Source organism: Mirounga leonina, unplaced genomic scaffold, assembly GCF_011800145.1.
Source record: "Mirounga leonina isolate KUSES-001 unplaced genomic scaffold, KU_Mleo_1.0 Mir_167, whole genome shotgun sequence".
Taxonomy (NCBI): domain Eukaryota; kingdom Metazoa; phylum Chordata; class Mammalia; order Carnivora; family Phocidae; genus Mirounga; species Mirounga leonina.
In genome coordinates this window covers 497,039-520,960 of record NW_023270422.1, presented here as the reverse complement: position 1 = coordinate 520,960, position 23,922 = coordinate 497,039, and the positions used below count along the sequence as shown (strand labels likewise).

The 23,922-nt window shown below is 34.0% G+C and overlaps 1 protein-coding gene across 3 annotated transcripts in view; it reads right to left on the bottom strand.

The window, feature by feature from the left end:
* Positions 1–23,922, bottom strand: part of ANKRD12 (ankyrin repeat domain 12) — a 124,680-nt gene that overhangs the window by 67,320 nt on the left and 33,438 nt on the right. For 2 of the 3 annotated variants that reach the window (XM_035013795.1, XM_035013796.1), the window contains exons 2-5: positions 23,170–23,307; positions 12,190–12,337; positions 4,424–4,492; positions 240–386 (exon numbers count right to left, since the gene is read on the bottom strand). In XM_035013795.1, the coding sequence (XP_034869686.1) occupies positions 240–386; positions 4,424–4,492; positions 12,190–12,337; positions 23,170–23,256 (451 nt within the window). In that variant the 5' untranslated portion in view covers positions 23,257–23,307. The remainder of the gene's footprint in view (positions 1–239; positions 387–4,423; positions 4,493–12,189; positions 12,338–23,169; positions 23,308–23,922) is intronic. The other variant, XM_035013797.1, reaches the window with a different exon arrangement.

Sequence of the window (23,922 nt, the reverse complement as noted above, 5' to 3'; positions counted from 1 at the left end):
ATATATTTTTTGAATGTCCGCTAAGTGCAAAGATCCCTGCTCTAGTATAGATCCTTATCTGGTGGAAGATACACAAATAGACAATTATCACGCAAATAAATGTAAAATTACAAATGTGTTGTAAGAAATTTTTATTAAATCCAAGAAAAATGTAAAATCAAAAGTTTAAAGTAGTTAACTGTTAAGAGTAGAGAGTCTGAGTAAAACTAAAAATACACATGTATTCAAATTGATGTCACCTGGACTGTTGTCTCTTGCTGTCATCTGCATGAGAAGTGCCATCTGCTTCCGCTCAGAGAGTGGATAACCAAAAAGAATGCTAACTGGTGTGGACTTCTTATTTCCAGCTTCCTTTTTTGTTTTCTTCTTTTCTGGACCTTCTTTCTCTGGAATTATTAATAAATATGTAAGAATTTGAAAGAAATGTAAGCGCTGAAAAACAAAACACAGGAAAACTTTAAAAAAAAACAAACATGCTATACATGTGTATGAGAAACGTGTAATATACAGACCAGCAATATGTTGACAAAAGAGCACTAGACTTTATTATATATGCAGTTTTCTTCCTGAATGCTTTGAAAAAAATATATTATTAATTCTACTGTTTTCTGAAAATTAAGAACATTTGGAAATTCATTCCTAGTAAAATTTGTATTTTAATGATCTGTTCTTTTAAAATTTAACTTCTTCAATAGTATTTCAAACATTCCTTAGTATTTTATCTTTGAAACTTCTTTCATTCATTATAATTTTATTCTTAATTATTGCTAAGTCCTTACAGCAATGTTCCTTCAAATTACTTCCCTAATTCCACTGATGATTTGTACAATCTTCTAACAAGGTAAGTATTTAAGACAAGTCTCATCACACAAAGTAATTATTGTAAAAAAGCAAAGGATCACTTTATTCCAGACACAGGATAGTTGAACACGGAATATTAATCAAAGATAAAACTGAGCAAATTAAAGATTCTGTGTGTGTGTAGGTAGGTGGGGGTGTTTAACAGAGATTCTGCAAAGATCCAAAATGTCTTAAGAATTTTTCTCAAAGAGCTCTGATCCATCAAAAAGCCAGCTCTTAGGTTGAGCTATTTGGGAAATCTTTTGGCAGTACAGCCAGCATTCCCCATCAAGTCCCAGGAATTTCAGATGGAACTGGATTCTGTAAGTCAACAAGATGCAGGCATCTATCTTGTAGGACTTCTCTGGGAGATAATTCAGGTGAGAGCTAATGCAGAGGGTGTGCTTGTTAACTGTCTAGGCATCTACTTCTTGGGAAATCCTATATAAATATCTGAGATTTACTGATCCGGGTTTGAGGGTCCCTGAAAAGATAGGCTACAAAGATAAATAAGTAAATTTTAAAAATAAGTGTAAAACACAGCAAAAATGGAAGAAGGGAAGGCTCAGTAGTCAATATTGTATTTTTTTTAAGGCAGATGGGGCCAGCGAGTAGATTACGCTAGGAGATAATAAGCATTTATGCATCTATCAAGTTTCAAAAAACCAGTAATAGTTTGATATTATTTAAATATTATTAAATATTATTATTTAAGGCATAAGAACTTAAAGTAGTAATTCTTGCAGTGCACCACTTAATCAGGATACAATGGCTGGCATCCTAATGGTCTAGAAAAATTAAGAGATCAGAATATTTAAATTCTGCTGCCCACAAATCACACTCAAACTTCGATAGCTCCAAAATGTCCACTGTATTGGTATTTTACATAACAAAAACAAAAACTTCAATATTTACTTAAGTCAGCCTTTAATAGTTCTAATATATTCTTTTATTTTCAAATTTCTCATTAATGAAATGAGAAATTAATCATTAATGGCCTGATTTAGTATAAATCCAGTTTCAGCAGAGTATTTCACCTAACTTACTAAATTTGTTAATTAAAAGTCCTTAACAGGTTTTTAAGAGGAGCCCATTTTTTTCCTGAAACATTTACTTTCTTCGAATAATGTTCTGTATGCTTTGGTTCTCTCATATTTAACGAGGAACCGTAATTGTTGTTTTAATGATTTTCCATCTAAATAACAAATCCTTAAATATAATGAACGTACTTCTTACTTAAAATTAAAATATTTAAGTGTAAAAATTTTATAGAAAGAATTTTTTAAAAAAGTAAAATCTAGTAATTGAAGGAAACAAAATGAGGAAAATATACATAGAATCTATCCTTAAAGTATTTTCTAAAATTTGGGGGAAAATTTTGTATTTGCAAAATAATGGATTTTCTGCTTTCCTAATGGCATTTTCATGCAATCTTTTAAAAAGAATATGCTCTAAAGTGATACATACTGAGTTGACAGGAAAAAATGAGATACTTATAAATTCACTTTAGCATTCAACTGCCAAATGATCAAAGACATAATGATTACATTTTGGAAAAGAATATAATTGTACATATTCCAAATATTCAAGCAAAAAATTCAAATTAGATACTAGTATCCAATCTGGACTTTTTTTTTCTTTGAGTTACCTTAGTCATTTGTCTGAGTTCATGGTTTCCATGAGATAGGAAAAGAAGGTAAGAAAACAGATGCTGGTAGCTACATTAGAGATAACTATATACCATTCTTCAAAATTTTCTTAGATTAATACATCCCAAAGTATGGTTTTTCAAGTTTAAAGCATTCAATGAAACTTTGTCTGGGATCTATTCTGTGAAGAACTTGTTTCCTGGTCTGTCATAAATAAAAAATGATCATATAAATTTGAGAAAATTTGGTGCTTCTCAAGTATAACTGAAATATGTACTTATTTGTCCAAATAATGGGTCAGAATTTTAAAATTTAAACATACTGACACATGTGCTCATTTAGCACAGTCTCCTTTAGACTTGAAATTCCCCTGAGCCACTCAAGAGATTTTGAAAGAAAAATCCAAGTGCTTTACTTAATTAAGACTAAAGAAAAACAGAGAAATGGATTTTGAACAATCCAACATTCTTTATTTCAAGGTTCAGAGGAACTTGAGAAATATAGAGATGTCTCAGTCTTATAATTATGAAAATTAATGCTTTCTTTTCAGGACTTGTCAGAATAAACAGAAAGGTCAACACTGTCACATCTCAATTAAATGTAGAGTATATTAAGGAGAAGAGACAAAATTTCTTTCTTGGGGAACAGGTTCATAATCCAATCAGTGTCTCAGAAACTAAAGATTATGATATTTTCCCACAAAGCAGTGATTGTGGAAACAATGTAGCAATGGAGCTATAACTCAACTGGAATGTTTATATTTCAATTCTGAGAAAAAATGCTGCCATTGCTCTCTGGTTCTAAAGCATCTATACATATCTCTAAAAGTTAGGTGTTTGTATCTTTTGATTTCCAGCACTGATACTCAGATCATGGATAGTTTCATCCCAAATAGCTCTTTCAGGTACACCCAGGCCCTGGGGAGTCCTGTTTTAGAAAAGTACACCTAACTCCACAGTAAGTGTAGGCCTTTTAAATTTAATGCTGACTGTAAACATGTCCTTCACCCCCAAATTTTGATAACCAAATACTACAGACTTATCAGTTCAATTAATAGCTTTCAGGATAATTTTAACAATAATTATTTGGTTCTATATCATCCTCACCCAAACCCCACAAATTTATAAAATAATAAAAAATATACCCAAAACAGAAGGTTTCTTTCAAGTTTTTATAGCTAAATATCATATGCTAAAAGCTGGACACTTGGATACCCAGGGACTAAATAATATTTTACATTACAAAAAAGTCAAGAGATAAAAATGTAAGCCCATTTTTTTTTTTAAAAAAAGGATAATCAAAACATTTAACTAATTAGTTTTCACATACTAGATGGTATTTTTATATATTCTCCTGTATTTTTCTATCTGGAGCAATTATGAAGTATTATACCTGGTGCCATAGCCAAATAGAGTTGTTTCAACCCAGTTAATGGTAATGGCATTTCTCCAGGAAAGCTGGTGTTTTAATCCACTGTTAAATTCAACATGGGCAGCAAAGTCAATAGACTAAAAGACAGTTCAACCAAAAATTAAAAAAACAAACAAACAAAACCACTGCATGATTAAAGCATAAGATAACACTGTCTATCAAGACCAGCCTTGGTATATCTTGTGAGTAGTACAGAGCAAAAGAGATCAAAGACCTTGGGTATCTTTCCATAGGGATTGCTGCACTGCCAAGGGGCTGACTTTTATATTGTTTTCTATGTGAACGGTGCCCCCCACATTGTGCTATACAACTACTATGTGGCATATGATGCACTAGATACCTCAAACAAAAACTGGAAAATTCAGTGTCACTCATGTAAATTCACTTATTTAACCAAAGATATCTATATACTGGTTTGAAAGGAAGTTATTTATAGTACAATAATTACTTGTAAATGTGAAAGAAACCACTGGCTAAACAGGTGCCCCTGATAATCTAATTACCTGAGTATGTCCTGTAAGAAGATATAAGTCTCTCCCCCCAATTTTCACTTGTATGTCCTGGATCTGAATCTACAGAATGAGAAGAGACAGGAGAAAAGAAAAAAAGCACACGAAGGGAAATGCAGAATTCAACAAACCAACATTTTTCAAAGGATCACTAGTTAGTCAATGATCTATCATTGTTTTTCCAAAAGATTATTTTTAAAGTAAAGCCAAAAAGCACATTTAAAACACAGGTTTGGCTGAAGATTTCAGTTTGGCTAAGATTTCAGTTTCTTCAACTGTAATATTAAAGTTGAGAAAGTCAACCATGCAGTTTGCAATAATAGAAATTACTGATACTGCTTATTAAAAGATATCTCCTTTGAGGCTATGTATTTTTTCAATTTCTGAACATGATAAAGAGGCAGTACTCTATTACTGTTTTTCTGTTTAGAATTTGTCTTTAGAAAACCTGAATAAAGGACCCTTTTTGTTCTATGAATGTCAAACTACTCAGAAGACAATGAACACTTTGGACAGCAGTATCATTCTAGACCACAGACCTTTCTATAAATTATACACATTTTGAGTGATATGAATTACTACATTGACCTCTACATAAGACCTCTTAGAAAGAAAATAGCCTAAAATCAAAACAAAGTTTATCTGCTAAGATAAGAGTATGGAATTCTGCCTAACAATTTATGACAAGTAAAAATATTTCCAATTGACTTTTGGCAGTATGGCCAGAGCAGATATATTTACTTGCAAACAATATGCCGTTTTAACACAATATTATTTTGATCTTCATATACTCAACTTATTGACATACACTTTTCTTTCTGGGATCATTATTATAGATATTATTCATGAGTTTAGTTAGGTATAAAGAAATAAGTGTTGGGAAAAAAAGGAAACCAATTTAGAGAACAAATAAAACACAGTGTTTGAAACTTTTAAAGATAAGCCTAAAAGTTTAGTGATGAGAAGGCTCACTCAACTGAAAGAGAAATAACTGATAAAATAACATTTAGGCCAATTCTAAACCAAGTGGGTAAATGGATTCAGTGACAAGCCTTTCAATGAATACTTGGATTTCAAAACTGAACACATTAAGTTAGCAACTAGAAAAATTCCATGACAACTATTTGACATTTCATTTAAAGACAAGCAAAAATGGCCCCATATACTGCAAAGAAAAGAAAAAGCAGCAACCAATAAGTTGTGCCAACAAATAGAATTAAATGGATTACTGAAAGCAGATCATATTATTGTGACAGATTAAAGCACAATGGATAAACTGAACTTTAACTTATATTCATTAATATAAGGAAGTGGTTTATTCAGTTTATTCAAATCTTCCTTTGGTAGTAAATTAATCCACCCTGACTCCATACACCCTTTGGTTTTTATTCAAATAAGTATGTTTATATTTGGTGCATTTGAATGACTATTCTACAAAGATTTCATTCAGGAGATTCTGTATCTTGTCGCTTGACTCACCCATTTTTCCCTCTGTGCTGTACTGAAACCACTGCTCCCTATGAGGTTTTTGTAAAACACTGAGTGCTAAGCAGAGCAATTCTCTCTCCCTGATATGTTCTCTGCAGCAAGGCAAGACAAATAATAGTTGTGTTTTAAAAGCCATCTTTTTAATATTCTGTTTTAGGTTGCAAGAGAGTAAGAGAAAAAAATCAAGAATGATTAAAAAGGTTTGCACTGTATGTTTGAAAAATTTTAAAGTGAAAACTTTATAGATGGGGGAGGAACAAGAGAAAATTTGTAATAATTAATCTCCATGAAAATCATCAAAAGGTGATCATTCTTATTAAGCAAAGCACTGATTTTATCTGCTACTTTAACGTAGTTACCAGAGAAATTATATTTGTTTTCTTTTTTAAAAAGTTCCTCTCTCCAAAATTGTTTGAGTCCTATTAAACAAGGTAAATCCTTCAGTGGCATCAGGAAAAATAGAACTTCTAAGGCTGGATGGGAGAGAAGATTTAGTTTAAAACATGTGAACATGCTCCACAACTGCCACCATGGACTCTGGGAACAGATCATACTGTGCCTCTTTGGATTTTCTCATGCCGCATTATCTATACATGCCAAGAGAAAAAAAATAGTAAGTAAATAAATAATGCCTATGAAGAGAAAACAAGTATTTTTAAAAAGTGAAGGACACTGTATCTTTCTCTTATTTAAACATACACACTAAAATGATGAAGTGCCACTGGTTTACCTCTATAGAATATTAGATCAATCAAACCTAAAGAAAAACATGTGCCCCAATGTTATTTGAGGTTAAAGAACATTCATATACCGCTGGTGGTTTTGTACCTCTATATAATTACTTTGGAGAAACATCACAGAAATATTTAACCCTTAATTCTGTAATCCCACTCCTGGGAATGAATAAGAAAGAATTCAGGGTATAATAAAAATACAATCTGCAAAGATGCTCGTGATGTCATTATTCATAACAAAATAATCGCAAATTTAGTTTCAAGGCCAATAAGAGACTCTCACGTGTACCCTGAAGAGAGCTGTTTAGTACTTTCATATCAAGGGATTGTGGCTTTCCCTTGAATGCCATTAGACTAGAAAAGTATGATTTTTTGATTGACAATGCAGGAATAAAGATAACTTAGGTAGAAACATTAGTAACTATTACAGAACCGCAGTTTTCAGTTATTAATTACCATACTAAAAACTACATACAGTGTCAGTATTGTAAGATGCCTACCCAATATTCATTCTCTCCTACTTAGCAGAAATACTCCAATTTTGACCAGGGTGACAATATGCCCAGCTAAAAGCAGTTAACTTTCCAGACTTCCTTGCAACTAGGATAGCCTAATCAATGAGATGTAGGCAGAAGAGTTCCTAGGGATGTTGTTTCATCAATAAAAAGGCAAAGTTTCACTGGAAGATACTTTTGTCATTGGTCCTTCCTCTCCTACTTTCTGCCCAGGAGGGGGCAGAAGATATTGTGTGACTATAAAGCAAAATATTAAGAACAAAGCCCATGTACGAGTTAAGGGTGAGAGAGCAGAACATTAAAAAACATCCCAGTCCCTGATGGCATTATTGAACTACTTATACCAACTCTGGACTGCTTATGCCTAGTCTTAGTACATTAGATTAAAAAAATCCCAATCTATTTAAGCCAGTGTTAGTTTTCTGTTTTTTTTGTTGTTTTTTTTTTAGTTTTCTGTTTTAATTAACATTATCACAAACTGATTTTACATATTATGTCACTTAAAGATCAAAATTCTCTGAAGTTGGTATTACATGCACTTTTACAGATGAGAAAATCAGAGTTATAAAGGGCTCAAATTTTTTAGCCAGGGCTAATAGGGGGCTGAGCAGGGACTCAACGCTGGTCTGACATCAGACTCCAAAGCCTCTGATAATAAATACTATGCTATGATTTACCTCTATTTTAACTATAATTAACTTATTCTGCCAGGATTCTAGATAAGGAAAGACTGAAAGTAAAAGCTAAAAGTAAATGATAAAGTAAGCTGTAGGTATAAGGAATAATTTGTCTTCTAGATAAATAGTTGCTTCCATAGGTTCAATGAGTCACTCTATATATTGTACCCTTAACATTTCATGGGACAAAATTTATGGGAATTCTCTGATAGGACAACATGGGATAGATACTGAAATGATATAAGCAGATATATTAGCAATTTGCTGAAATAAATATTATGATACAGCTATAAGGATCCACTGGCATGACCTCAAATTATGCTGTAATTTTCTCCCAAATTTTGTCTAGTCAAACAATTATTTTCTTACAGTATTATCTTTTTTAAAATAAGACTTATTTATTTGAGGGGAGAGGAGCAGAGGGAGAAGGAAAGAATCACAAGCAGACTCCATCCTGAGCGCAGAGCCCAATGTGGGGCTCGATTTCATGACCCTGAGATCATGACCTGAGCTGAAATCAAGAGTGGGAGGCTTAACCAAATGAGCCACCCAGGTGCCCCTATAGTGTTATCTTTTAACAACTTAATAATATTAAATAATTAAGAATTAGGGAGTTTAAGGCACACACTATGGTATCTCAAAATAAAGACTAAGAATGACTCATCCATTTGATGGCATTATTGCTGATTTTGGTGACCACTGAGCCTTCCTTGAATAGTATGAGTATCTTTAAAAAAAAAAAATGTGTTTTACAGAAATAATTATGAAAAATTCAAGCCATACAAAAAACAGAGAAAGTAAAAAAAATGACCCCAAATCCTGGAAATAAAATGTTAACATCTAGTGAGCATCATTGCAAAAATCTAATATATATATAAAGAGAAAGGAACTGGCGGGGGGGGGGGGGGATGATTAAGTTACATACAAATAGAAAAATATATGTGTACCATTTAAAAATAAAGAGCTGAAAGATTATATTTTAATCCAACGTAAGAGAAACTAGGGTACCCAGCTGGCTACTCTTGATCTCAGGGTCATGAATTCAAGCCCCACATTAGGCACAGAGTTAAGGAAGGAAGGAAGGAAGGAAGGAAGGAAGGAAGGAAGGAAGGCGGGCAGGCAGGCAGGCAGGCAGGCAAGGAGGAAGGGAAGGGGAAGGGGAAGGGGAAGGGAAGGAAAGGAAAGAAAGAAGCTAAAGGAATTGCTTCTTCTCTAAAAGAGATATCATATACTAAAACATAAACACAAATAAATGTAGATGTATATGAAAGAATTTTAAATAAAGATTAAAATTTTTAAGTAATTATTTTTAAAAGCTATATATTTCAGTTGTAGACATCAGTTATTCCCTTGCTATGAGAGATAAGCTGAGGAGCATTGTTAACATTTTCTCCTTATTCCCAACTCCCCATTCTTTTACTTAACCTAAGTCAGGGTTTACAATTTTTTCTGGGCTTATAATGCACCCACTAGTTCAGGCTTAGTTCTACAATGAAATAGTCTTTTATATTTAAACAATCTTATCTTTCAATGTGTGTGTTAATATATGCCCTGTGTACACATCCATACAAATATAAATATACATAAGCTTTCAAACAGTACATATTATTTCATAACCTATTTTTAAATTCTGTATGCTATGAGTATCTTCCCATTTCATGTATTCTTCTACAATGTTATTAAGAGTAAAAATTGTATTTCTTCATTGGATTTACCATAATCGAACAAATTCTCTATTACTTGACATTATTTTCCTGGGTTTATTTTTGCTATTATAGATCAAGTGGAGATAAAGATAATTTTCATCATCATCAATTACTTATACAGATTAAATCCCAAAAGAAAGAATAAGTCAAACGTTAACAAACTTTAGTTCTGGATAAATGTTTTCATATTTACCTCCAACAAATATTCCTATTATTTAGACCAACTAAAGTAATCTGGCCAGTGACTACCTGGTACGATTTAGGTCAACAATTTTCTCAATTGTTACAAATTGTTATTTCTTTGATTATTATTGAATAAATAAAATATATTTCTTTGCTGGGCGCCTGGGTGGCTCAGTTGGTTGAGCGACTGCCTTCAGTTCAGGTCATGATCCTGGAGTCTCAGGATCGAGTCCCACATCCGGCTCTCTGCTCGGCGGGGAGTCTCCTTCTCCCTCTGACCCTCCCCCCAGCAATGCTCTCTCTCTCTCTCTCTCACAAATAAGTAAATAAAATCTTAAAGAATATATGTATATATATTTCTCTGCCAAGAGCAATTCTGTTGTTTTAAACTACTTGCTTGTTATCTTTTCTCCATTTTCTCATTTTTTTTCTCTTCACATTTCAGAGACCTTTAAATACTAAATATATTAAGAAACAAGGATTGTCATATATGTTGTAAATATTTCCTTTATATCTTTATAATTTTAACTAATCATTTAAAATATAGTACATTTTATAAAAAAAGATCAATGTCAAATGTGGGTCTTGGTGCTATAATTATTTTCATATGGAAAATACCACTTGATAGTACTTTGGATTCTACATTTTTTTTTTTTAATTATGAAAATAAGACAGATGGATTGTAAATAAGGCATTTTGCTTTGGGCCTGGGGAAATTCTTATTAATGCTCTGGGCAGGGGCAGGGTGTGTGTGTGTACACATGCACAAGCAAAACTAAAGCCTACATCTACTTTTTACTAGAATTTGTAAATTTAGCCTACCAAAAATGTTTAAATCCATTAAAATCTTGTCTAGTGTTAGCATATAACCTTTCCAAAAGATATCTAGGAATTTGTTACAAAACAATCTTAATGAGAGCAAGCTGCAACATTCTGCTACATTCACGCAGTGGAAAAACTGTAGCAGGGAAAAAGTATATAATGTAGTAAATAAAATTTGAATTACATTATGTTTACCCAGTGCTTAAACTTTGTGCCTAAGTAACATTTTCTACTTTATTTTACAATAAATAAAAGACAAATAATCTAGCTGATCTGATAACAAGGTTCTCATGGGAAGTTTATTATTTTGAAATCTTATTTACTTCTAAAAATATATTAACATTCTTTGAATCTATCTAAATCCCTTCTTCAATTACTAGTAAAAATATCACTGTCACTGGAAAACAAAACCTGGTTAATGCAAGTACTTTAAAAATGACAAACAAAAGGACTTCCAGGGAAAAAATACGAGAAAAGTTAAATCTTATCTATCTAAAGGCACATACGCACCTTCTCAGCTAAGTGATCAACTAATAGGTTGAGAATACTGCTTAAGGATAAGGAGTCATTCTTCAGAAAAAAAAACTGAATCTCTAGAAGTCAGTGTAACTTAAAATGAACAAAGCACAAAATATCTTAATCATTGCAAAAAAGAACAATTTTCAAGGATTAAAAATGTCATGTATAAGAATTTCTAATTCAAGCTAAGAGAGACAGCAAAATACACAAAAGGAGGCCTACCTCCTGAAAGTTAATTTAAGTACTTTCTAAAGCTATGTTAGCATAGGGCATTTCAAAAGCCTTTATAGAGTATTTTCAGATTCCAGAGTCAAGATAATTTCCATATTGATGATTAAAATGGTTAGAAAAGTGTAAGCAGAATATAATCTCTGTATATAAACTCAGATCAGAACACTAACTTTCTGTGAGTGAAGCTGAAACATTCTTAAAAACAGTTCATTATTAGTATTTTATGCAAGGGATAAAACAATTATGATAAATACCTATCAAACACTGAAGTTTAGTTTCAAGAAATGATTAGCAGGGGTAGAACACAATCTAGTAGTGATTTAGTAGATTGCGGTAATGAGGTTCTAATCTATTGTGAACAACTGGGATTGACTGATGTCAAGGATCATTCCTGACATATGAGAGTTTTGAGGATAAAAGGTACCATGAATTGGGCTTAGGCAATAAACCTCAGTAATTCTTTTTCAGGGTTGGGGAGGGCATATTTCGGATTTATTTCTGAATCTAAACTGCCTATACTGTTTTCTCTGGTGGGTTCAATAGTGTGTCCACAAAAACTGAACAACTTTTTTTCACCTCTAACATATCCTACGCTCCCTATCACAGTAAATTTTCATCACTGAAATGCTCCCCAAGAAATTAAGTTTTGAAAGTGGTAAGAGATTTGTAATAAACATGGAGAGTAAGGAAAGAAGCAAATTGTTGTTATCTGATTAGAGATCATGTTTGGGTGAGAAATGTATGCATTTCTGCCCCCAAATGATAAATCTGAAATACTGAAATACAAATATTTCTCTATAAAATGGGGTGCAAGAGGAATGATATGAAGAAAATCATAGTAAAAGAATGATTAAGATTTTACCAGAGAACAACAAATTATTCTACCTGTGTCTGAATCTCGTTCTTCATTTCTTGATGGACTAATGGTAAAAGGAAGTTTACGTTTCATGGATGATTTCTCTTTCATCTCCTTGCCCACATCACTTCGGTCAATTTTTGGAGTTTTACTATATGATGCAATCTTGTCTTTACTCTATTAAAAATCAAATATGAATAAAGTTGTAACAATATTAGCTAAGCAATACAGTACTTAAAAATTAATGAAGAAAAGTTTCAAATATATACAAAAGTAGAGACGTATGGTAAACCACTGTCTTCAATGTATTCAAGACCCAGTTTCAACAAATTTAACATTTTTTAACTTGTCTCATATTCCCCTACTTTTACTTGACAGGATTTTAAAATAACAATAAAACAAAATATCTTGAATATAATAAAACTCTGTATCTAAGTATAATATAGATGAATCATCAATAAACAAATACATAAACCTGAAAAAGCGATTCTGTATATAATTAAACATACTGTGCTTTGTTAATACCCTGTGCCCACCCATTCAGGTGAGTATCCTACCTTCATGGTCTACAACCATTATCAAGTTCACATTTATAATCCAAATATCTAAATTGGTACTGCACATATAAACTGGGCTATAACGACTCCTTTATGAAAAACCTGCTAGATACTAAGAATTAAGCCCTATCACCTTAGCAGGAGACCTTAAAAGAATAGTGATATGAGGGTGCCTAGGTGGCTCTGTCGGTTAAGTGTCTGCCTTCGGCTCAGGTCATAATCCTGGGGTCAGCAGGGAGTCTGCTTCTCCCTCTACCCCTCCCCCTGCTTGTTCTCTCTCTCTCTCTTTCAAATAGATATTTTTTAAAAAAGAATAGTGATGATAATAAATGACAGATAAAATAATTATAGAGACTCTCAGAAGCAAATTAGTAGACTCAGATTGCAGAAGATACCAGCTCTCAACCCAAGACAGAAAATGAAGGAAGAGGGGGAAGAAGAGGCATGAAAAATTAAATAGTGCGTTTTTAAAAAAGTAGAATTTATCAATAAAATCAAACCCCCAGAGCGGTTATTAAAAAGTTAAAAAAAATACTGTATTCATTTTTATACCACCAAAAGTTTAAGAAGCCTAGAAAAATAGACTATTCTCTTAGAAAACATACATTACTAAAAATTGGCTCATGAAAGAAATAGAAAGCCTGAATAGATCAATAATCATAGAAGACCATAAATCCATAGCTAAAGATTTTAAGTTTAAAAAAGGTACCTAGCCCAGAAGATTTTACAAGAGAGTAAAAAAAATTCAAGGAACAGATATTTCACATGTCATGTAAATACTATAAGCATGAAGGTATGATAAGAAGTAACAATCCATCTTAGAAGCCTAAAATAAAACTGATACCAAAAGAGAATATAAGACAGAAATTATAAACTAAACTGGTTATGAAATAAACACAAAAATAAACTATCCTAAATAAACTGTCAAATCAGATTTAGTGTCTTAGAACTTAGAAAGATAATATATCATAATCAAGCAAGGTTCAGCCAAGGAATACAAGAATAGTTCATTATTAGAGACTCTCTTAAGACAATTCACTGCATCAAAAGATTAAAGAAAAACTATACATTGAATTTACCAGGTGACAAAAATAACATTTTGACCGAGTCTACATTCATTTTTGATAAATCTATTAACAAAATCTGGAAGAGAATGTGACTTCTTTATATCTTAACTGATAAACATTACTGAAGAATAACAGCCTCATATTATTTATTTCTCAGTTATAAAATTAAATCCTCTTGAGCTGTTTTTCCACTTCTGCCATTGATATTGAGCTTCACAGGCATGTATTTTCTTTATAAGGTTGTTTTAGAATGTAGGTTTTATTATTACTCATGTATGGTGAAGCTGACAGACAAGGCGACCACTGCCACTGAAAGGACAGTTTGTTACAGTTCTCAAGATGAGGGGGCACGCCACACTATACAGGGACACAAACCAAGGTGGGTTAGGAAGCAGAGAGAGAGAAGGGAAATGAGGGGAAAAGCTTTTATTGTGGTTTCCTCAGGAAAGAAAAGGCAAGGCAGAGTAAGTGGGCTCAGGATTGGGTATTTTTAGTAACGTCAGCAGTTTCTGGGCTATGGGCGTTGTTTCTCTTACTGTCTGGTACCCGGCTCTAGAGTCATTTATTAGGGTAGGGGGACAGTGGCCCAGGGTGGGAGAGTTAGATACGGCTGGTGGCTGGGTCTGGACTCTGGATTGGTCGGTTTGCATATGAAATGTTGGTCATAAGTGAGTTGTTTACTATCTTTGGGAATTGGCTAGCCCTGGAAGCAGTAGTCTCCTTGGTGTCAGCAGGCCCCAGATGTCAAAGCATCAGAAATAAAAAGGCATGATTAATACAAAGATTAACCAACGAAATTCTAGAGACTTGCCTTAGAAATAGGAATCTTTGTTATTAATAGAATCTAAGAAAAATGTGAAGATGTCCATTTTCCCTTGAACCTGTGTAAATAAAGATACTGTTCTGTGCTATAAAACAAGTTAAAAGAAACCAATTTGATAACATGTTAAGTGGAAAATGTTTACAAGAACATACTGATCACACTCTCCTCTGCAATATGGTGATTAGTGTGAGTATTTCTAACTGCTACCAACCAGTTCTGTTCTCTGTAAAGTAAAACTATCCTGGTTAGTACTACTTGAACAAAAGGTTTTTGTGAGATTCTTAAATACTTTAAAAATTATTTTCCGATCTGGGGAAAAAAACTTTCAAAATACATGGTTACATCTGATTGTCCTGAAATTTCTGTATTACCAAATCACTGGCACATTCTTCTGTGCCCATGACATAGAAAAGTCTAGAACTCTTAGATTATTTTAAAATATTTTAAGTCTTTTCATTTATGTTAATTCTGTTATTCTTCCAATAACCTACAACAGCTAACATACACAGTAATGAAATCAATGTAAACATGTGGGGCCTACTATACATTAATAAAAAAACAATGACAACAAAAATCAGTGGCAAGATGAGTATGACCTTCTATCACTGTTACTGTTAGACAATATACTGGTAGCCTTTACCAACTCAGTAAGATGGAAAAAAGAAGAGGTAAAAATTTACCAAGAAATAAAAAAATAGAAAACTCTTGAAGGACACAACCTTAAATATGAAGAGCTATCTGTAGGTAGCAGCATTACTGGTGTGTTGGGAGAGAATTCTCCATGGCTCTCTTGCATATCTGCACATCTTACAAACAGAGACACTAACTCCCTTTGTTCTGGACTATCTTTTCAAGAATATCTATATGGAGAACAGCCTTGGAAGGTAGCATCCTTGGAAGGTAGCATCTCCCCCTAGAGCACAAAGGGCAGATCTGTATACTGTTCTGTATAATAAATAATTTCTCCCTTTAGGGGGAGTAAGTCAGGTAGACTTACTGCCCATTATAAAAGATCTGGGGTTCCTCTCCTGTACTGCAACCCCCTTTATATGTAGTTGTCACCTGGCTCTCTTTGCATCCCCTTGTGAGAAATAGGGCTAACGTTATAGGCACAAATGCTGATAGATGGCTACTGCTATTGTTATGAGAAATTAACTTTCCTTTATATCCCACTCAGGAGTCTCGCATCTCCTGCCGGCATCCTTGAAACTGATTAGCTTTCAAGTAGGACAGTGTACAATGCAATCTTAGATTCTTGATGGTTTTTTACAAGGCAATTTCTATTTTCATTATTCTTCTATGTATTTTCTAAGTTTTCTACAACCAACATGTATTATATTACTTGAACAGTAAAATAAAAATTTCTCTACTATCACTTGGATATAAAATAATGAAGGTCTGAAGTATGTTGATGAAAAGGATAAGACAGCTACTTAGCAGGTTAAATGATTAATAGCCACTTTCACACTTCATGAATTTAACTTAGATTTTAGATTTTCATAGGTTTTATCAAAGATTTTTTTTTTTTACAGATCATAAATACTAACTTACAGCTGAAAACAGTACAAAATAATTTCTAAACTAAAATCAATGGAAAAAAATCCCACAGATTAGCACTGAAAGGATAAAATACTTCAAGAATTGTGAGGAGACTTTTTTTTTTTTTTAAAGATTTTATTTATTTATTTGAGACAGAGAGAATGAGAGACAGAGAGCATGAGAGGGAGGAGGGTCAGAGGGAGAAGCAGACTCCCTGACGAGCGGGGAGCCCGATGCGGGACTCGAACACGGGACTCCAGGATCATGACCTGAGCCGAAGGCAGTTGCTTAACCGACTGAGCCACCCAGGCGCCCGATTAATAAGCATTCATAACTTACCAAAGCAATGTTTTTAACAGAAGTATGTTAGTGAAAAGTGTTTGCTTTTTGCTAGTTGTTTCTACACTTTTATGAAGGCAATGCTTAGCCACTACTGTTTATTTAGTGGCAGCTTTCAAAAGCTACATACAAAGTACCTAGGAAGAATAGAAGTTTTAACAAGTTCAGCCATATAAATTCAACCCCCAAAATGATATCAAGCAGCCCAGATAAAATTTCACAAATGTAACCTTTACTATATTCAAACATTTAGAAAAAGAAGTTCTAATTGTCTTCTCAAATCTAGCACTGCATTCTGTCCCTAAAACTCTACTGAAATTACCTTTACCAAGCAAAGTCATTTTAAGTCATTTTAAGGTATCTCAACTGACAAAATCCAATGGCCTCACCCTTCCTGTTAACCTCTGTGGCATACAGACTCCCTTAGCTACTCTTCTCTGTTTAGCCTCTCCTGGTTCTCTCTGTCCTCATTTCCTGTCTCTTGATGACTCTTAAATATTTGAATTCCTCCGGGTATACTCTCCTCCATTCTCTCTCCATTCTCTTTGGGTGACATCTCCATAATGATAAGGTTACTTTTTCACTAATCCTCATATATTTATTTCCAATGAGCTGTTTTGAGCTCTGGATTTTTATCTAACTGCTTATTAATACTTCCAGCTGGATGTTCCAATGGCCAAATCAACAAGTACAAACCAAACATTCTTCTCAAAACAACCCATTCCATTTCTTGGATTCCTTCTCAGGGAATAATAAACCTCAGGGTGGACCCAGATTACTTTTTCTACATACTCAAGTTTGATTCATTCAACATCTTTTAGATCTGCCAACTTCCTTCTATCCCCATAGCCGCTGCCCACACTGCCTTTTGTTTGGATTTTTAAAATAACACTCTAACTGCTTTCTACCACAGCCCTTCCCTTTTGACTCAATGGCTACAGGATAAATTTCAAGTTCCTTGGCAAGACACATAAGGCCATAATGAACCGGCCCGTGTCTAATGCTCATCTCCTACCCTCCATCCTCCACAGGCTACATCCTGACTTTATATGTACTACTGTAACGTTAAAATTCATGTCTTTTTTACATCTTGGACTGTCCTCCGCTTCCACTTTCCTGCTGGCCACATACTCACATTCATCCTTGAGAATTCAGATTAAGTATCTTTTCTACTGTGAAACCATCCCTGAACCCTCTACAGTTGATTGCTTCTCTCCATTTTTGTCCCATCATTGTACACTCAATACTTCCATTAATGTGCTTCTTACAATGGTAGAGCAATTCTCAAAGTATGGTACCTGAGACCATTTCAGAGGATCTGCAAGGTCAGAAATATGCTCACAGTAAGGTGTTACTGTACCTTGCTCATTCTCTCAAGAATACATACTAGAGTTTTCTAGAGACTACATGACAAGTGATATCCAAATACACTGCATGCAGAAGCAGATGAGAATTCAGTGGTCTCCTGTTAAATCAGACATTAAAGATCTGTGCAAAACCAAGGACACTCTTCTAATATTTTTTGTTTTGGATATAGCTATATATCCAATATAGTTGTTTTCCATGAAAATATATTATGTTTGTAAACATGTAATAGTTTTACTGTTTTTTTAAACCAGTTAATATAACATTAATTTTTTTCTCAGTTCTAATTTCTGATACTGTAAATATCAACAAGATATACCCACATGTAAAAAAGCTTTTTGGGATTTTTTTCCCCCAAAATATTTTATTTATTTATTTAAGAGAGAGAGATAGAGAGAGCACAAGCAGGCAAACAGTCAGAGGGAGAGGGAGACGCAGACTCCCCGCTGAGCTGGGAGCCCAGTGTGGGGGTAGATCCCAGGACCTGGAGATCATGACCTGAGCTGAAGGCAGATGCTTAACCATCTGAGCCACCCAGGTGCCCCTTTTTGGGATCTTTGATTATGTTGAAGGGGTCCTGAGAGCAAAACATTTCAGACAAACAGGAAGAATAATTAGTTAAGTGTCTTCATAAAGATTTAAATCATACCTTAACCACCTGTTGTTTTATGCTTAGTGTCATAAAACAGTATATAATACATTAAGAATCCCATATAAGTTTAGATAAAACTAATAATGAAACCATTCTGCTTAAGATTTGTCACATTTGGGGAAATTTGTCTATGGTGGAGTGAAGATACTGGCAATTTATCTCCCCAGGAAACGACTATAAATCTAGACAATTGTCAAAACAACCACTTCAAGGCTCTAGAAATTGAAAAAAGCAAACAACAAATTGAGAAGCTTTTTTCTTTCAAGAAAAACTGCTTAAGTTTTCAAGAAAACTTCCTTTTTTCTTTTTTCAAGAAAAATGATGTTTTTTTCAAGAACAGTGAGTGTCTTTGGCATTCTTGCCTGGAGAATGCTTTCATTCCCTGGCTGATGCTTAGTTTGCATGAAGTGCTACTGGGGTGGGGTTGGCAATGAAAACCAGCATCTTTGTTGCCAAAGAGTGTCAACTTGAATTGGTACAGAAGGCCAAAAGCCCACACCCAGCTGCATTGTTTATAAAAATAGCAAACAGGGTAGGAAACAACTGGAGGGGGCACAATGCATAGTCCTATTAGCCTAAGACTGTGATCCTGCTGCAGAAGAGCAGCAGCTGGTGAATAAGCCAGATATTTACCAAGGAGACTGCAGAAACGAGAGAGCCATAGGGTGTACCAGATAAGATTTGTTTGCACATATCCTTGGCTGAGAGGGGAAGCTATGTTAATGTATGAGGAAGATCTGAGAAGGGCTAGGCTCTCCACATATCCCTCCCTGACTGGGAGACGGTGTGTACGTGCAGAGGAAATCTGGGAGGGTCCAAGCTCTCCACATATCCTTAGATGAGTGCACACAAGCAAAGGGAAGACCTGGGTGAGCCCAACAGAAAGTAAATACCAGGGAAGATTTCAAAAATGCCTGAAGAGGGGAGGTGTGGGTGGCTCAGTCAGTTAAGTGTCTGCCTTCGGCTCAGGTCATGATCCCAGGGTCCTGGGATCGAGCCCCACATCGGGCTCGTTGCTCAGTGGGGAGCCTGCTTCTCCCTCTCCCTCTGCCCGCCGCTCTACCTGCTTGTGCTCTGTCAAATAAATAAAATCTTAAAAAAAAAAAAAACAAAAATGCCTGAATGTTGAATGCACTCCTCAACACACAGGCAAGTCTGTCAACAGAAGGTGGAAGTCTTATGGCTCCTGGTATTTGAGTACAACCTCTGACCAATCAACTGCTGCTGACTAATCTACACAGACAGGGGTAACTCTGTGGAAGCAAGACTAAAAAAGAAAAAGAAAAAAAAATGGATGCCAGTGGTTGAGACAAATACTGCAGATAAATTCTTAACATTTTATTATAAATAAATAAAAAAACTCAGCGACAGTTACCACTTTCCGGTGGGAAATAATGAGAACCCAGAATTGTAGAACTGCTACAGTATATCATCTAAATTGTCCAGTTTTCAATAAAAATTAAGACATACAAAAAAAGCAAGGAAAAAAGTATTCAATAGAAACTTCTCTGAGTAAGCCCAAATACTAGATTTGACAGTTATTATAAAGAAATAAAACAATGTTTAAAAAATTAAAGTATGACAATGACTTATCAAACAGAAAATACTAATAAAGAAAAATTACAAAAACAACCAAATGGGGCGCCTGGGTGGCTCAGTTGGTTAAGCGACTGCCTTCGGCTCAGGTCATGATCCTGGAGTCCCAGGATCGAGTCCCGCATCGGGCTCCCTGCTCGGCAGGGAGTCTGCTTCTCCCTCTGACCCTCCTCTCTCTCATGCTCTCTGTCTCTCATTCTCTCTGTCTCAAATAAATAAATAAATAAAATCTTAAAAAAAAAAAAACAACCAAATGGCAATACTGAATTTGAAAAGCAGAGTAACTGAAAACGTATTAGAAATGTTCACCAGCAGATGTGAGATGAAAAACAAAACCAGTAAATATTCCAAATTTCATGAAAGCCTTTAATCTACAGATCTAAGAAGCTCAAGAAACCCCAAATAGAATACAAGGGAACCCTAAGCACATGACAGTCAAAGAGAGAGAAGCAATGAAAAAAAAAATTCATCTTGACAAAGGTACAAAACAGCTGACTTCTTATCAGAAACAGTTAAAGCAAGAAAGAAGTAGGGTGACATTCAATTTTTTTTTCTTTAAAAAAATCAACTAAGAAATCTATATCCAACAAAACTGAGCTTTGAAAACAGTCACCAAAGACCACAATTCTATAACTCAATTTGTATGGAACATCCAGAATAGGCAATTCTACAGAGACAGAAAGCAGATTAGTGACTGCCTAGGGCTGTGAAAGTTGGGGACAGAACGAGGAGTGACTGCTGATGGATACACAGGTTTCTTTTTTGGGTAAAAATTCTCTAAAATCAATAGTGGAGATAACTGCACAACTCTGTAAAAATAAAAGACTACTGAATTGTACACTTTAAGTGAATCATATGGTATGTGAATTATATCTCAATAAAGCTGCTTTTAAAATACAGCAAAACCAAGATATTCCTAGATCAATGAAGACTGAGAAATCTAATCATGGCTGAAGATCTGTTTTACAGTAAATACTGAAATTCCTAGAGACTATAAGGAAATAACAACCAGACAGTAACTTGAGTCTGTAAGAAGAAGAAATTAAGAGTGACAAAACTGGTAAATTTGTAGGTAAAAAGAACTGTGTTTCCCCTTTCTTCTTTCATTTCTTTAAAAGATTGTACAAAATCATAACAGTCTATTTTGGAGTTAATAACAAATGTTGATGAATCTATAGATAGATACACCAAAAAAGGGGACGAAATTGGAGCTATACAGGAACAAAGCTGCTATATTTTACTGGAATTAAGTCAATATTAACTTACAATAATTAGATGCATATTATAATCCAGAGATCAACCTCTTAAGATTACAATTCAAGAAATCCGAAATTTAAGAAGTTTAAGAAATCAGAAATGTAAATAGTACAATGAAAAAGATTTAGAATAAAAAAAGGCAGCACAGATGGGAGAAAAACAAAAAAAATATGAAACATGTAAGAACACAGAGCAAAATGGCAGATGTAAATCCAACCCTATGAATAATTATATTAAATGTAAATGGATTAATCATTTTAATCAAAGGCAGAGATCGCCAGTGCAATCAGGCGAGAAAAAAACAGAAGTATCTATACTGGAAAAGAGTAAAATTATCTTTATACGGAGAGGACATGATCCCATTTGTAGAAAATCCTAAGGAATCCACAGACTTTTAGAACCAATACATGAGTTCAGTAAGGTCACAGAATACAAAATCACTATATAAAAATCAATTCTATTTCTATGCACTAGCAATAAAAAACCCAAAATGAAATTAACTCTTATAACATCCAAAAGAATAAAACACTAATAATTTAGCAAAAGAAGTGCAAGATTTGTACACTAAAAACTATAAAGTATTGCTCAGGGAAACTGAAGACCTAAATAAACAGAGATATTCAGTGGTGATGGACTGGAAGACATACTGTTAAGATGTCAATACTCTCCAAACTGATCTATTTAATAAAATCCTTACTAAAAATCCCAACAGGTTTTTTTGTAGAAACTGACAAGCTAATCCTAAAATTTGTCTGGAAATGTAAAGGATCCTGAATAGCCAAAACAGTTTTTGAAAACAACAAATTCTGAAAACTTAAAATTCCTAATTTTGAAAGCAGATTTCGGGTTGCCTGGGGGTTGGGGTGGGAATAGGGACTGAATGCAAATGGGCACAAGCATCATTTAGCCATGATGGAAAGGGTGTAAACTGGATTGTGATGATGGCTGCAAAACTTTGTAAGTTTACTAAAAACCACTAGATTATACACTAAATGAGTGAATTTTAAGGGTATATAAATTATACCTCAATAAAGGGATTAAAAAAAAGATTTGTACACAAATGTTCATTGCAGCTCTATTCATATTTGCGAAAAACCGGAAACATTTCAGATGTCCTTCAATAAGAAAATGACTTAGGGGGAAGAAAAGACTTAAAAGGAAAAACAAAAAAACAAAAAGGAAAAATTCAAAGATAATGTGTAAAATTAACTAGATAAAGGAGATTGAGACCAGTTAGGAATGAAGAAGGATAGATGTAAAAAGAATCATAGGTCACTGGCAATGACTATAATAAACAACAAAAACTGTTAATATTTATTAAGCACATATTATGTAACAAGCATTACATTAGGCACTATACTTATGCCATTTCACTGTCACAACAATTCTCTAAAGTACTCTTGTCCTCCATTAGAGAGAGAGACACTGAGGCTGGAAAAGTTATGTAAATTTACCCAAGGTTAAATATATGGAAAATGCAACTGTTAGTGTATATGTGTGTTTTGCTACTGGGGGTCAGGAGGTGGAGAAAGAAATGCCAAATGATTGTGAAGTCTTGGATTTTTTTTTTTTCACCCCCCTCTCACTGATTATTTCTTAAGTAAATATGACATATTAGTAATTGTGTTATCTCAGGGAATGAAAAACAATCTTATTCCTAGGAATCCAATTTAATTCTAAAAGATTTAGATAAATGGTTTGGATTTATCTGGCATCCAACTGCTTTTTATTTTATGGCTAATTACTAAAAATACTAAATGGGGAGTTCTTGCCAATTCCAAAGGAGTCAACACATCTTTAGTATAATCATATACCTTTCTTCCATATGGTTTTTCTACCATATTGCTGTCACTGTCAGAATTTTCACTCTGAACTGGTTTTGTGAACCCAGATTTGGGCATCTTATAGCTGTTCAGCTAGCTTCTTCTTTTATCAGTCTTCTCATCCTGGATCTGTAAAGAATGGATATATAAGAGTTATTTGTATACATATGCAATGAAACCTACTTAAAGGTATATACCACAATTAATGCAATTTGATATTCTCTATGTCTCTAAAAGTCCTAGCCTAAACTAAGTTTTCATTTAAGAATGAGTTTCTAATTAAAGTCTACTCAGCTTGTCACTGAAAAGAAAAGAGAACTACTTTTATATTTCTTCCCATCTTCTCTAGACTAATATCTAATATCCAGTTTTTCAAGGAAACACAAGCAGTAGAAATGAAAGCAGTAACAAAGGGTTTGTCATTTCAGCCTGTCTCTAAAGGTAGAAGGTCCTAGCAGATTCTCTGGTAGTTCTGCATTGGTCTGGAATATACTTCTGAAGACCCAACCAAGAATCTGATAGGTTTGACTGCAATTTTACAATATCTAATTCCATTTTAAATTAACTGAAATTTATGAAACCCTTCCTACTTAAAATTCCTGGAGTATTTATTCACCTTCACTCAACTCCCAGACATTCCCAGGCAGTTAGTCACTTTACCAACCTATTCATTTGCTTAATGTTTATCATACTGTAATTATCATGTCATATACCATTTTCTAATTTGTTCAGCCTTCTGTTTCC